Source organism: Lynx rufus, unplaced genomic scaffold (assembly GCF_022079265.1).
Source record: "Lynx rufus isolate CCGP_SWC_20201006 ecotype Redwood Valley unplaced genomic scaffold, mLynRuf1.p SCAF_18, whole genome shotgun sequence".
In the NCBI taxonomy this organism is placed as follows: Eukaryota; Metazoa; Chordata; class Mammalia; order Carnivora; family Felidae; genus Lynx; species Lynx rufus.
This window is the reverse complement of record NW_025814832.1, coordinates 26,728,537-26,744,342: the sequence shown is the minus strand read 5'-3', so window position 1 is coordinate 26,744,342 and position 15,806 is coordinate 26,728,537. Positions and strand designations below refer to the sequence as shown.

General features: G+C 38.4%; 1 protein-coding gene across 1 annotated transcript; it reads left to right on the top strand.

The window, feature by feature from the left end:
• The first annotated feature begins 4,851 nt into the window (after window positions 1-4,851).
• KRT222 (keratin 222) lies at window positions 4,852-12,528 on the top strand. Its single transcript, XM_047080400.1, has 6 exons — window positions 4,852-4,947; window positions 8,110-8,238; window positions 8,952-9,172; window positions 11,480-11,556; window positions 11,731-11,866; window positions 12,300-12,528. Exons 1-6 carry the CDS (start codon window positions 4,852-4,854, stop codon window positions 12,526-12,528), a joined length of 888 nt encoding a protein of 295 aa, XP_046936356.1.
• The last annotated feature ends 3,278 nt before the right edge of the window (window positions 12,529-15,806 follow it).

Genomic DNA, 15,806 nt, shown 5'->3' with positions numbered 1-15,806 from the left:
TTTTGTTTTTAAATTTTTTATTTATTTTTGAGAGAGAGACAGACAGACAGAGCACTAGTGGGGGAGGGGCAGAGAGAGAGAGAGGGAGACACAAAATCTGAAGCAGGCTCCAGGCTCTGAGCTGTCCACACAGAGCCCGATGTGGGGCTCAAACTCGTAAACGAGATCATGATCTGAACTGAAATTGGAAGCTTAACCGACTGAGCCACCCAGGCGCCCGGAGAACCAGTGATTTCAAAGTGGTACCAGTGTGCACACACATTAGCTAGAGATCTTGATTAAATGCAGATTCTGATCTAGGAGGTTGGGGCGCAGCCTGAGAGCCTACATTTCTAACCTGCTCCCACTCTAAGTAGCAAGGAGGTAAAGACCTCTATTACATGCCAGTGTTTTACTTCTGATTACCAGGAAATTAGAAGTTGTGCTGTAAAGGGGTAGGCTCTGGAGTCAGACTGCCTGGCTTTGAATCTTGGCTCTGCACTTGATTGCACTTCAGTGTCTTTATCTGTAAACCAAGGATGACAACAGCGTCTACCAATGTTAGCAACCATAGTAGTAGTATGAGAAATGTATCATTAATCTTAATTCACAGATGAGGACGTTGAAATTCAAAGAGTATCAGTACTTTACCCAAGCTCACCTTGCTAGTAATTGGCAGACAGAGGTTTGACCCCCAGTCTTTTCCCACTATATCCTGCAGCTTTAAGGGTCCGGATTGAAATTAGCCCATTATCCTCCTGTCTTCACTGTTTCTGATCACGTGACCATTGATGTTCTGGTCGGAGAGTGCGTTCCTGAGTCACCTCCGACTCCACTCCCCTTCCCTTTAGTAAACAGCTGTGCCTAGCTGAAGCTCCAGAGGTCATACCTGCTCCCCCTGCTCTATTCCCACAGTGTTACTCAAATTCAGCTTTCTAGGGTCTCTCACCCTGAACTTTGGTGGAAATAGCTTTATGTTCTTTTTCATTAGCACTGCTTCTCCAATCGGCATCCCTACACTGAAATCTTTTGCACTACTTCCAAATTAATCCATGGGACTTCCCCTTTCATAAATCAGCAACGATTCTCCATTATTTGCCAAATAAAACCCAGCCTTCATCACCTGCTTTTCCATGATCTGGCCCTGACCACTTTTGTTTTTAACTTTTTTTTAAATGTTTATTTATCTTTGATAGAGAGAGCACGCGCGCGCGCGCGCGCACACACACACACACACACACACGTGCACGCGCACAAGCAGGGGACGGGCAGGGAGAGAGGGAGACACAGAATCCGAAGCAGGCTCTGTACTGTCAGCACAGAGCCCTACTCGAGGCTCTAACTCACAAACTGTAAGATCATGACCTGAGCCAAAGTAGGACACTCAACTGACTGAACCACCCAAGTGTCCCATGACCACTTTTTTTTTAACTGGTTTCCCTATAATGCCTTCTCCATCTTTTCCCCCCACCACGTGCTCCAGGAGGTCACCTCTCCTCTTCAGAACTCCCCTGCACCCAACACACCTTTTGCAAACAGTAGCCATCCAATAACCAAATGACTGAATGAATGGCTTCAGTTTTGAATACTAAGCCCCAAGGGTCTGAGGCCCACTCTCAGGAATGTCCCTAGAGCCAGTGTCCTCAACCACAGCATTTTGGCTGTTGTGAAGTGTGTTATAACTAATGAGTTCCTATTAATAAAGTACAACATTTTCAAATGATTTCCTTCTGATAACCAGAGTGGATTCAAGATTGTCCCTATGACACCCTTGCTTATTTGCAATGTTATGATTTTTAAAGCATAAGAGAACAGGGTGTAATAGAGTTAGTGCACTGAAAATTGCATGAAACCTGCAATTTTATATATGCCACAGTGTTTAATGAGCTATTGTTACTGGTATTTTTAAATGAAGGGCAGTGGGTTTTTAAAAAATTTTTTTAATGTTTTATTTATTTTTGAGAGAGAGAGACAGAGACAGAGACAGAGTGTGAGCAGGGGAGGGGCAGAGAGAGAGGGAGACACAGAACCTGAAGCAGGTTCCAGGCTCCGAGCTGTCAGCACAGAGCCCAATGCGGGGCTCGAACTCATGAACTACGAGATGATGACCTGAGCCAAAGTTAGATACTTACCTGACTGAGCCACCCAGGCAGTGTTTTTGAAAAGTAAATTAGCAATATTTTTTCCCTGAAAAATGATATTTGAGATTTTTGAAATAGTTAACTTCATTGTTCACATGCTTGCAGAATACCTTTTTAAAAAATTTTTTTAATGTTTATTTTTGAGAGAGAGAGACAGAGCACGAGTGAGGGAGGGGCAGAGAAGAAGGAGACACAGAATCCGAAGCTTAACCAACTGAGTCACCCAGGTGCCCCAAATACTATTCCTTCCCTTCTCCCCCCACCTCAAAAAAAAAATCTAGCACTATTTCCTTTAATCTAAGATTCATGTGGAGGGGCGCAGGCATGGAACTCTCATTTGTGTGAGGCAGTGGGGGCCAAATTCTAGAGCTACACTGTTCAACACAGTAGCCATTAGCCATGTGGCTATTGAGCATTTGAAATGTGACTTGCCTAAATTGCAATGGGCTATAAAAATATACGTTGGCTTTGAAAGACATTGTCAAATATAAAGAACGTAAAATATCTTAATATTTTATATTGATTACATGTTGAAATAATTATACTTTGGTTTTATCAAGTTAAATAAAATATAATATTAAAATTCATTTCACTTGTTTCTGTTTCTCTCTCTCCATTTGGCTACTACAAAGTTTAAAAATACGTATGTGGCGGGGCGCCTGGGTGGCGCAGTCGGTTAAGCGTCCGACTTCAGCCAGGTCACGATCTCGCGGTCCGTGAGTTCGAGCCCCGCGTCAGGCTCTGGGCTGATGGCTCAGAGCCTGGAGCCTGTTTCCGATTCTGTGTCTCCCTCTCTCTCTGCCCCCTCCCCCATTCATGCTCTGTCTCTCTCTGTCCCAAAAATAAATAAACATTGAAAAAAAAAAAATACGTATGTGGTTTACATGTGTGGCTCGTCTTATATTCCTATTGGAAAGCACTGCTGTAGGGTACTTAAGACACATCTGGGAGTCCTATTTAAAATGCAGATTGCCAGGACCAGTCCTCTATGGAAGCCAGTTCAACTCTGTATTTTTCAGCAGAGATTAGCAGGAGCTACATAAAGTAATGACTGTACTTCTTTACTTTCTTGCTGTTTTTCCCACTACCAACCACCTGATTCTCTTTGTATGTCTCCGTTGCAATTACCAAGAAAGAGGAAGAGTCTGGTTTAGATATTCATAACTGATCCTTTGTAATCAGAGCTTTTGTATCAGGCTAACTCATAGGTCTCTGATCTATGGACTGTCTGTCCACACTTCAGTCAAGTGTCCGTCTCTAGGCCAATCAGTTGTGGCTGGTGGGGAGGGTGGAGGAGGCAAGGGTCAGGTTAATCAGAGGACAGGAATGACCTGGAACCTCTCCTCTCAGCTTGTTTTACACAGGACTGTAGGAATGCCCAGCACAGACTGGCCTGGCCAGCAGTGCGTTAATTCAGAAATTAAAAGAACACGTTGCATATTCAAAGGCCCTGTGAGCACTAGAGCCAAGGATTGATTATTTCCTGAACTACCGTTTGGACACAATTCCAGCCAAGCCACTCTACAAATAACAATGACGATAGATCCATTCTCAAAAATATTTCAGTCACCCACATTTCAGTCATAACAGCGAGCTGGCCAGAGTAAACAATAAATTTAGGTGACGAGAGAGAGAATACAGAGGCAGATGAGGCAATATATGGAAGAAAACCAAGCAATCATAGTTCCAATCCCAAAGATGCCATCACATCGCCATAAGGCAAGACACCTTAACCCCTTCTGCTTCCGGTTTGTCACCTTTTCAGGGTACAAAGTGACAGGGATTAAGAAGGTTAGATGGAATGATAGATGTAATGATGCTTTTTGAAGGTAGAAGAGTGCACAAATGTTACATTTACAGGTATGAGTTGTCTGTGAACTATACATTTCCTAATGAAGGAGTAACCCCACAATAAATCTTACCCAGTGAATACCCCCTGTAGGCAGACCATTTGGTTGTATTTCTTCAACCTTGTTAAAACATTGGAAATGTTAACTCTCAGCTCTCACAATTAGCCCTTACCTGCGGCTATAGCCTCATCAGAATATGCCTTCAGGAATCTGCCTGAATACATCAAACCCTGCCATCAGGCCAGCAGCCTGCCATGAACCACACAGTATGCATTTGAGAGAAATACAATCAGTCCTGTGGCTAAGGACAATGGCCAACTTAATCTGATGGTAGCCTTTTCCAACACCTGTCAGAATACTCCAGACTTACAACATGTTCTAATAATGCCCTACCACAGCATTTCTGTTTAAATAATCCAAATGGCAAGAAAAACTGTAAAAGAAAATTTTAGCTATCATGTTTGCAGCCCGGATTAATTTCCATGCACTATCTTGGGAAAAACAAAATACAATTTCCTTCATCTTATTCCCCATGTCCTTTTCCACAAGGTAAGTTGACCCCCACACACACCCCCACCCCCTGCCAAGGGCTCAACTTTACAGAGAACCAATTTCAGAATACTGCGGATGTTTTCCTTTTTCTGTTCCTTTATGGAGAGTCTGACACATCTACCAAACCGACAGTAGGAGAAAAGGGTTTGCCAAGTATTTGCACAATTGATTAGAGACACAGGAATTTCTGCGGTTGTGAAAAAGGAGCTCTGCGTCTTTAAGGCTCCGCGGAGCTCTCGCTCTCTGCTCGACGCAGACAGACCAGCTCTGCCGCAGCGACTCATCCTATCGATAAGGTTCACTTAGCCAAGGTGGAGGATGGGAAAAGAATGGAGCTGTCCCAGCTACTCAATGAGATCAGGGCAAACTATGAAAAGCTCCTCACGAGAAATCAGATAGAGACCGTGCTCTCAACAAGGATCCAGGTAATGATTTCATACAGACAGGCACCTTCCAGGATAAGGAGACAATCCATGTCTATCCAATTCCTGTCCCGGCCTCTCTGAGGTACAGTATTTCCTTTTCAATGCAGCGTCTACTGGGGAAGGAATTTAGGTTTTACTGCAATGTGACTGGACTACAGGGGGAAACGCTCTAATTAGACTATTAAGTGACCATTCAATGAATGTCAATTGATGCATTTGATTTTTGTATCAATTAGGAGGTTACTATCATTAACGAAACATGGGGCCAACATACAATAAAATGGGGCACTCTAACCTCTTTTAGACATCCTTCAGCAAGGAAGTATTTCAAATACCCTTCGAAGATATTATGGAGTTATTTATAGAGATTGTTTAAATAACATCTTTAATATGGCAAGCTTTCTAGTAAGATTTATTAGCTTGCATACTTTGTAGAAATAAAACTAAGTAAAATATTTCTGAAAGGTTTCCATCATCGTTTTAATGAGCTCAGTTTTATACCAGATTGTTATAAATAGAAATTACCTAAATATGTGAACATGGCATTCAGAAGCAGTGGTATAAATTGGGACAAATCGAAATTCCCCACATTGATAATGACTCCCCACTTATACAGTTTTGCTTGTGTACTACAAGATGAGAAATGTTTATTTCCAATAACATTGTCCAAGTTATTGGACAAGCCATGAACTATTTAAGCACTGAAAAAAAAAGAGAAAGCCAAGTTAAATAAGGGCTGACTCTCAATTTCATAGACTTACTTTGCTTTAAAGTGACAATCACATTTAGCAACTCATGAATACCTCAAATGTTTAAATAAATGCACAAATAAATAATTTAGAAACAAAAATTTACAAATTCAGGATTTGGGGGTTTTTGTTTGTTTGTTCATTTCGTTTACCTATCATATCTGAGTTCAAGTTCTAGTCCAGGCACCCAAATATGGCAAAGAGTGAACTTAAGAACCTCACTGAAAGGGAAAAAATATTTCCAGGAAATCATAGGGCTTTATTTCATTAGCAGTTCATTTTTGGTAACAATATAAATTGCACCTCAGGGTAATATTCTCAGTCTTCACAAAGAATGATCAGTATCCTACATCAAGCAAAGTCACTGGAATATTTAAGTACTGGAATAGTTCACTCACCTTTTGCAAAGAGAAGGGAAAAAATTAATAGATGACAATTTCTGAAAATTATGGATCAAAGAAACTATTTTGCAATGGTACCAATACAAGTTATCTAGTTTGTAAGTCATGATGCCAAAATGAGTAAATTAAAGTAAAAGGGAAAAGTTGCAGTAACTTGTTTCGAGTCTTCTTAACGTCAGTCTACTTTAGAGGATTTCTTTCAAGGAATTCAGAAATTCAGAGAAGCCTGATTAATTATTATAAAATAAAGAAACATAAGCTTTTGGTGATTCATTGTTGTAGAATAAACTACCCCAAAATTCCGTGGATTAAAACGATGGCATTGTCTCTCATGATTCTGTGGGTTGACTGGGTTCAGTGGGGGTGATTCTTCTGCTACATGTGACGTTGGCTGAGACTATAATCATCGTGGAGCACAATTGGGCTAGGACATCCAAGGTGGCTCACTCATGTGTCTGGAACCTCGGCAGGGGGGTTTGGGAAGGCTGGCTCAGCTGAGACCATTGGGTTTGTTTCTCTCTCTCCATCTGGCCTGTGCGTGATCTCTCCAGCAGCGTATCCAGACTTCTTAACGTGCTGGCCCAGAACTCCCAAAAGCACAGGAGTGCAAGCTTTCAGGGCTTTCTAAGGTTTAGGGCTAGAATGGGCACTTCTGCCACATTCTACTGGCTAAAGCAAGACACAGGTCTGCCCAGATTCAGTTTGGAAGGGGACCACACGAGGACATGAAATTGGGGAGGTGTGGTTCAGTGGAGGCCATCTTTGGACTCCAGCTGCCACGCGAACATAGCTGCCAGTTTCATACACAATCCAAAAGACCGGCAGACACGAGCATTGTTATGCTCTCCTATTTCCTAAGTTCTTGACATTCTGTTTTGTAATTGCTCTGGTATGTATTGCTGCTTGACTTTGCCAACATAGCACTAAGAGCAAGTGATACAACAAACCTAAAGAAATGTATGAATTTTGTTCTTTAATGCCTCGCCCTGAAGTTTGTAAACGTTCATTTACTACAATGTTTGCTTTAAAAAATAGCTATTGTGTCATCAAATTAAAATTTTTTATTTCAAAATGCATTTTGATAAAAACATTAAAAAGTTATTTTTGCTTTAAAAATTATACAATCAATTCCAAAAATAAATAAATAAATAAATAAATAAATAAATAAATAAATAAAAATTATACAATCAATTCCTTCCATTGCTCCTGCTGCTTTTGGGGCCAAATGTTCAGAATTCTGTCAAAAGATGCTTTCATTTGATTTGAACATCAGCATAAGAACATTTAAAGCCAAATATAACATATTCCATTTATTATTTAATATGTCGACATTTAGAAAACAATCTTTAAAGATGTAATTTTTGCTACTTCCCTAGATACCCAAGATTAACATGCTTTCCAAAAAGATCATTTGAAAAGGGTAAATCACCAGTGGGTTCTCTTTATACGGAAGTCTATTTTAGAGCTTCTAATGCCTATGATAACTTAATTCTCTAAATTATTCATAATATACTTTCCAGCAGTGTTTAATCCCCGTCCATATACCCAGTCCCAGAATTGATTGGTTTAGAGTATATGGATGTTTATCTGCTTTTACAAAGCAGCCTACAAGAAAATATGGGGCGAAATAATAGCTGAGTTTCAATCCTTCTTCCTGAATAATGCCATAAATAATAGAACGTTCAGAATCAGAGGTCTCAAGCTTAGATCCTGCAAGCTGTTACTTTTCATTAAAATAGATGTATTTTTCTCTGCATTTCCTAGACTGTCATAGTAGGAAGAGACTTCTAAGGTTCATCTTATACCTGAGAAAACTAAAGCTCAGCATGCAATCCACTCACTCCCATACCTGATTAATTAGTAACTAAGCACTGGAACACACATTTGAAATTTAACAGGTTAAAGAAAAAATGAGACACCTATATTATGTTTTTAGGATTTACTTTTAAAGGTCTCATTTTCAAGAGTGCTCTTTGTGTCTGTTGTTCTTGGTGGTGGTGGCTTTCTTAAAGCTAGAAGAAGATATGAGCAAAAAAATGGACAAAGACGAAGAGGCTCTAAAAGCAGCTCAAGCAGAACTCAAGGAAGCTCGACGCCAGTGGCACCACCTGCAAGTGGAAATTGAATCTCTCCAGGCGGTGGTGAGAATCATCTTGATCTTAAAAGTGACCGGCCCACTCAGTCCCCAGGCATTTGCTGATTAAGAGAGAGAAAGGAATAATGCCTATTAACTTCCAGTGAGAAACTGAAAATCAAGGCCACTGAAATCTATCCCTGGTGCTAGTTTGACTACCCTGCTCCGTCCATCGTGGCCACGGCTATTAGCAATTCACTCGAGGTTTGGTTCACGCCTATAAAAAAGAAAGTAATCCTTGCTTATCATCCTGGGGTTCTCTCATTTCTGGCATGGGAGAACATAGCGTTTTTCGTTATCCAAAGTTGTAACTGTGGGGAGTCTTCTATCTACACCCCTGTGACTTGTAATAGTAAAAAAATATTTAAACGCTTTCCTAACGTGCCTTTAAAAGCAGCCTGCTCTGCTTTGACATATGATATTCTACATTTTCAATTTTTAAAAATCAAAAAATCAGAGTGATAAGTCAGTTACATTGTAGATTTTTGTTGTTGTTGTTTTAAGAATTATCACAGGATTCCTTTGAAATAGTACGCTCTCTAGCTATGATTTTTGTCATTTGAGTCATACACAAAGTTGTAAGAAAACATCTCTTGCATAAGTGATATACTACGATTACAAACCTTTAAGAAAGAACACAATCGAATGAAGACATTACACATCAGATTCAGAAACACATTTTGTTGCACTGATTCACTGATGACAATCTGTATAAAACAGGAAAGGGGCCTTGAAAACTCCCTACATGCCAGCGAGCAGCATTACCAGATGCAGTTGCAAGACCTAGAAGCTGTGATCGAAGGACTAGAAAAAGAGCTACAGGAAGTAAGGCGCGGCATCGAAAAGCAGCTTCAAGAGCACGAGATGCTTCTCAACACAAAGATGAGGCTAGAACAAGAAATCGCCACTTATCGCCGCCTCCTAGAAAAGGAAGAAATCAGGTACCTAATTCCATATACAGTACTTAATGACAAGTGGCCAGAAATACAGAGTCACTTACATCTTTGTTGAGGTAGTTAGAAATCACATCTAAAACCCCAACATCCAGGGCACCTGCATGGCTCAGGTGGTTAAGGTGGGACTCTTGATTTTGGCTTAGGTCATGCCCTGCATCAGGCTCTGCACTGACAGTGTGGAGCCTGCTTGAGATTCTCTCTCTCCCTCTCTCTCTCTCTGCCCTTCCCCTGCTCCCTCTCTCTCTCAAAAATAAATAAATATTTTTTTTTAAGTTCATTAAAAAAAACAAAAAACCAACATCACCACAGCATGCTCACTGAGTTCCTAAACAAAATAGGATTAAGTAGGCAAAGAATATGTGGAGGAACTATTTTCAGCCTCCCAAAATTATGAACAGAATGGCCAAAGTCGGGCACATTAGCTATAACAAGGAGCGTGTCAAGCCTAGAACAAACTGTAAGTAATTCTCAGTTGCTACAAAAATGACCTTTCTTAACTTCCTCATTTTCCTTGCCATTCATCTCTTTTAGAATTAGTCACTGTCTTCCATGGACCACCCACAAAGAAAGCTTGGAAAATTCACCTATGACCACATCTCCCCACCCAAGGCCCACTCCCATCACACATCAAAAGCCAAAATTAATAATGATAATAATAATAATTAATAATAATAATAAAACAGGATTATGTTACAACCATAAGAAGTTTAGTTCTGAGCACATGTTTTGAAAGTCTTCCAGATGTCCTGATAACAAAAGGTATCAAAATATCACAAGAGAAATTCTTACTAATTTACAGTTTCATAATCTGTAATCACGTATAAGGTCACATGGCTCTGAACACAGCACAACCTCCAATTTTCCGTGTTCCCGTGGAAAGAAACTTTCATTCTTGCTTGCTTCAGAATTCTTAGTCCTCTACAAAATTAGAGGAAACTACTTTAACCTATAAGTCTTGACATTTATTAAGTGTCTTGACATTTATTAAAGCTTTGAAAAACACAAAGTGAATTCCAAATCTACCGCTTACTGAGGGACACGAGGCAAGTTACTGAACCTCTCTGTGCCTTGGGGTTTTTTCATCCATAAAATGGGAATAATATTACCTACCTCATAGGGTTCCCTTGTGGATTAAATAGATTAATGTTTGTATAGTGCTTAAAAGAGTGCTATATAAACATATACACACACATATAATTTGTCATTAAATATAATAAGTGGTGGTGGATTTTATTAAATGCCTGATCATTCAAGATGATGATAAAGTGGTCTTTAAACCCGTATTCCTTTAATACAACTTAAAACATTTTCGTTATGCTATATTTAAGATACATGAGAAAGCATCAAGAAGAATCTCACAAACCTCACGTACACACTTCCCCCAGCTCAAGAAATGAAACGTATACAGTATTGTTGCGATCTCTCCACCCCGACCCTAGACACCTAAAGCACATCCCCCCATCTTCTCCTTTTCCCTCAGTCTAACCTGGATCCTGAAGTTGATGCTTCTCAGTCTCACACATTCCTTTATACTAATATGTAGATATGTATCCCTAAGCAAAAAGTGAAGATATTTTGCATGTTATTTTATTATTATTATCTTTTTAATGTTTATTTCTTTGAGAGAGAGAGAGAGAGAATGCAAGTGGGGAAGGGGCAGAGAGAGAGGGACACAAGATCTGAAACAGGTTCCAGGCTCTGAACTGTCAGCACAGAACCTGACACAGGGCTCAAACTCACAAACTGTGAGATCATGACCTGGGCCGAAGTCAGACACTTAACCAACTGAGCTACCCAGGTGCCCCGTGTGTTATTTTAACCTTTATAAAATTACCTACAAATTACCTCCCCCCACCCCCATTCAATGTTATACTTGGGAGATTCATCCATAAAGGTACAGTGTACCCTGGGGCGCCTTGGTGGCTCAGTTGGTTAAGTGTCCAACTTGGGCCTAGGTCATGAGCTTGCCATTCCCGAGTTCAAGGTGTACATTGGGCTCTGTGCTGACAGCTCAGAGCCTGGAGCCTGCTTCAGATTCTGTGTCTCCCTCTCTCTGCCCCTTCCCCATCACGCTCTGTCTCTCCATCTCTGCTTTCTCTCAAAAATAAATAAACATTTTTAAAAATTTAAAAAAAGATACAGTATACTTTTAGTTCATTTATTTTCACTGCTAAGTAGTACTTCCATTGTATGAATATACTACAATTTATCCATTCTCTTATTGGCGAGCATTTGTTTCAATTAAAGGCTAATATGGTCTTGCTTCTATAATATGATTCTTTCCAATTTCAGATATTATGGTTGTATCCAAGGTGAGAAAAAAGAACAAAAACCTACGGCAAGTAGAGTTGGTTTTGTTTTACCTTCAGGTGAGTTTCTGATATAAGTAAATGACTTGAAAAGTAAAACGTTATTTATAGGGATTATAAATAAATACTGTACAGTAGCAAAAACAAGCAATGTTTGAGTAAACTTTGACACAGAAATTGACTGACTAGTATTACAACATTGTGATTGAATATTTCATGTTAATGTTTACACAGCCATTATAAATGAAATATCTTTCTCAACCAAACTCCCACAAAAGTATGAAAACGAAAAAGTGGAAACAGTGACCAAACAAGCATTACTGAATGGAAATGTTGTGAAGGAAAGCACAGAGGCTCGTGGCACAATTCAGTAAGTAAAATAATTTTGACTAAGAAACAATAATAAACACACGCAAAGAAATTAACTTCACTTGTGTAATCTCGGTGATCTTTGCATGTTTCCAAACATAATTTTAATATGCTGTGATTTTTTTAAATCCGGCATGACTAGATATATATAAACAAAAACCCAGAGGAAGGAGTACTCAACCCTTAATTCACCATTTTTCTAAAATTATAACCAAAACATGTGAATTGCATAGAATTCCTTGGAAATTATATTCATTTGATTTTTAAAGTATGTAAATTATAAATTTCACTATGTCAATTGTGAGTTATAATCCAAAATGTGTCAGTTATGAACTATGCAAATTTCTTGATTTCTTTTTCATATGGAATACATATTAGGTATTTTTAATAGATCCATCCTTCTTTATATGGAAAGGTTTATTTTATCATTTCAGGACAGAGAAAGTGGATGAAGTTATTAAGGAATGGGAAGGCTCCTTCTTTAAAGACAACCCTCGATTAAGGAAAAAATCTGTTTCTCTTCGTTTTGACCTTCATTTAGCAGCCACTGATGAAGGGTGTTTACAGACTAAGCAGGATAATCTACCAGATATAGAAGTCAGGCTTATCATGAGAAGATCATGTAGTATCCCCTCTATCAAACCTCCATCCGGAGCTAATTAATCCAAAGACAATATTTGACTTGATTTGAAAATGACATTAGGGTGGACCAAGGGTAGGCCATAGGGTAGGCCATACTGATCACCCTCTGTCCCAATTATTAAGTATGTATGTTATGATCAATGTGCAATTCTCTTCAGAAAATTTGTTCCTTTTGTAAGGAACAAAATTTCTCTGAATCTAATTATGGATGTATTCTTTGAAGAGGGGGAGCTTAAAAATAAAATCAGAAATTCAGTATGGTTTCTATTTTATTTACTCCACACAGTCTTCTCTTTTTTCCTTGAAATGTTATCGGAGACTGTAAGTGTTAAGCTGGCTTAAATCTTTGAAATTTCACTCAACTGGCCAAAAATTCTAGGGAAAAAGAACAGTTTGTTTAAGTATGATTGTATCACATCTTTAAGAATCCTACTAACTTATGCATCATTATTCCATGACTGGTTATATCTAAAAAGATTTTTCTACTTAGAAAGGAAAACAATTATAAACAAACTTTTAAAGAGGACTCACTATTCACATAACTAAAAAAAACTTTTTTTGAGACAATTATTTGCACACTTAGAAAAAAAAGTTACTTTCCATGAGCAGTTCTGAGCAAGCTATAGAACACACCCCTCGCTAATTTGATGATTAAATAAAATTAAGTTAATCTTCATACAAAAGCTTTTTGTAATCATTATCTGATTTCCAGAAGAGTAACTTTATTCAAAGAACTTGAAGGTTGTGTCCTCCCCCACAAAAAAATCAGAAGGCCAGCGGCACAAACAAAAGATGAAAATCTCGTTGCTATGGTTACTAGAATAGTTCTCCAATCTCACCATCCCAACTTTCCCATCTGTCAAGCTCAATGTGACTAATTTGGATATTCAGTGTGAGCATTAGATAAGATACTATAAAAAGTATTATAAATATTTCTTGCAATCATTTATGTGAACTATGATAACAGTATTGTTATCTAAGCTATTTGCAGGATTTATGTTTTTAAATTGTTCAAACTGTAATAAATATGGACAGAAAATATATTTGTGAATAAGTCAAGTATTGTTGCAAAGTTTTTTAAACAACCTAATTTGTTTAATACAGGCATATTTATTTATTTTAAGACCTTAAATAATAATACCTGTTTTAAAACATTAGAAATTTATAGGCTATCACTTTTTTTCTAAGCAGAAAAAATGTTGAGTACAACTCACCATACTTTTTCCCAGCTAAAGTGTCATATAAGGGCTACAGCTCATTTAGCATTTTTAGTATAGCCTCTGCAATCTCTCTCTCTCTCTCTCTCTCTCTCTCTCTCTCTCTATCACTTCAAACAGAACAAAATGTATATTTTAACCAGGAGAAAATTGTGTTAAATAATCTTTAACATAATACAGGGATATAAAATTTTAAATTTTCTTTTTCAATTACTTTAGATTCCTTTTAGCCTGTCTTATCCTATTTAGCAGAAGGGATGATTTTGTTTTGTCAAGGATACAACGGCACGTTAAATGCTTATTCTTGTGCAAGCATCTGACATAAAATACATCCTGTACATAAGTGTTTTCATTCAATATTAGTTACATGCTATGCTACAAACTTTATCAATGCTTTGGAAAAATGCAATCGTATAAGCTATTGTATTAAAGTTACTGTACTAAGCAACAGTAAGCATAATAAAACAATGTATCCAGCGTAATCTATATGCAGTGTTAAAAACAGTACTGGGCGTCATGAATGTAACTGCTTGTTATAGTAATTCCACTATGCAGCTCTTGTGTGTATAACATGTACATTTTAAAATACAGTACTTGACTTTATAAAAAAGTTTTATTTGCTTTGGGGCATTTTAAATTGGGATATGAATTTACCAGAGTAAATGATACCACTACAATAAAAAAAAAAAACCTGAAACATGAACTTGAAAGTTGCATTTTATTTGAGTCTGATACATTGTATTAAGTTTAATTGTTCTGATATTATTAGCTCACTTGGGGAATGAAGAAATGTGCAAGTATGGTGGAGACAGAACAGTTTTTATACTTTTTTTTGCAAAAGAGAAGTTAAGAATGGTATAGTCGAATAAATGGTATATTCTAATTAAGAGAATCAAAATAATCCCACCATCCTGGGAAAAGTGTAACAGTAGCTATAATTTGCAAAATGTTTACTCTGCCCTTGGCACTGTACTCAGCAAAGTTGTACATAATCTCCAAACTTTACAGCAGTTCTACAAGATTTTATCCTCATTTTACGGTGAATAGAACTTAATATTCTGGAGTCTCTGACTTTTGCATATGTCAAAATACAAATACAAAAGTAAAGAATGATTCCAATTACTAATGATTATAGGATCCTAGCCCAGGCACCATCACTAATTCCCCATGTGACCAGAAAGGAATTACTTGAGTCCCCTAAGCCTCAGTGTTCACACTTGAAAACAAAGGAAAGGTGATGCTTGGCAATATTCCTACCTTGATTACAGCACAGAGTTGTTTGAAATAATATACGTGTGAAAATATTTGACAAAGCACTACTCAAAAATACAATGCCATTCGGATGAAAATTGTCATTGGGAATTTGTGAGGACAGTTATACCTGATAGTGATTAAGTAATAGTTCAAAACACAAATGGTAAAGAAATTTTCCAAATTCTTCAATTGCTGCTAAATTATTCTTTCCCAGTGAGTTACCTAATTTGAACTGTTCTACCATGATAGTTTTCAAATTACAAAAGTGTTCTCTAAAGTAAAAAAAAAAAAAATGCTTAAATTAATTTGAAAGTGTCAAGTGGAAATGTATTATGGAGAGGAGGAGCCAAGATGGCAGAACAGCATGGAAGGTTTTTTGTGTGTCTCACGTCCATGAAATACAGCCAGCTCAACGCTAAGCCATCCTGCACACCTAGAAAACTGATTTGAGGATTAACATAATCTGCACAACCTAAACCCCAGAACTCAGCAGGTACGGATGCAGAGAGGTGAACTGGGGGAGAGAGAAGCCACGGAGGGCAAGGAGCCGCTTTTTCATGTAAAGAGAGGATGGAGACGGGGGGATACAGGGAAAGCACCCCCCAAAAGCAGCTGGAGAGAAAGTGGAAAAGTGGAAACAGCCTCAGGGACTGAACTAAAAAGGGAGAAAGGAGAAAGGAGAGGGTTGAAATTCTATTAAGACTCTATAGAGTCTGAAATGCTGCAGCTCGATACCTGGCAGTGCTCTGGTGAGAAGGGCGAATCCCCAGGAGCAGAATGAAGTCTGGAGGGTCTTCGAGACACACAGGGAGCGGCGGTTCCCCTGCT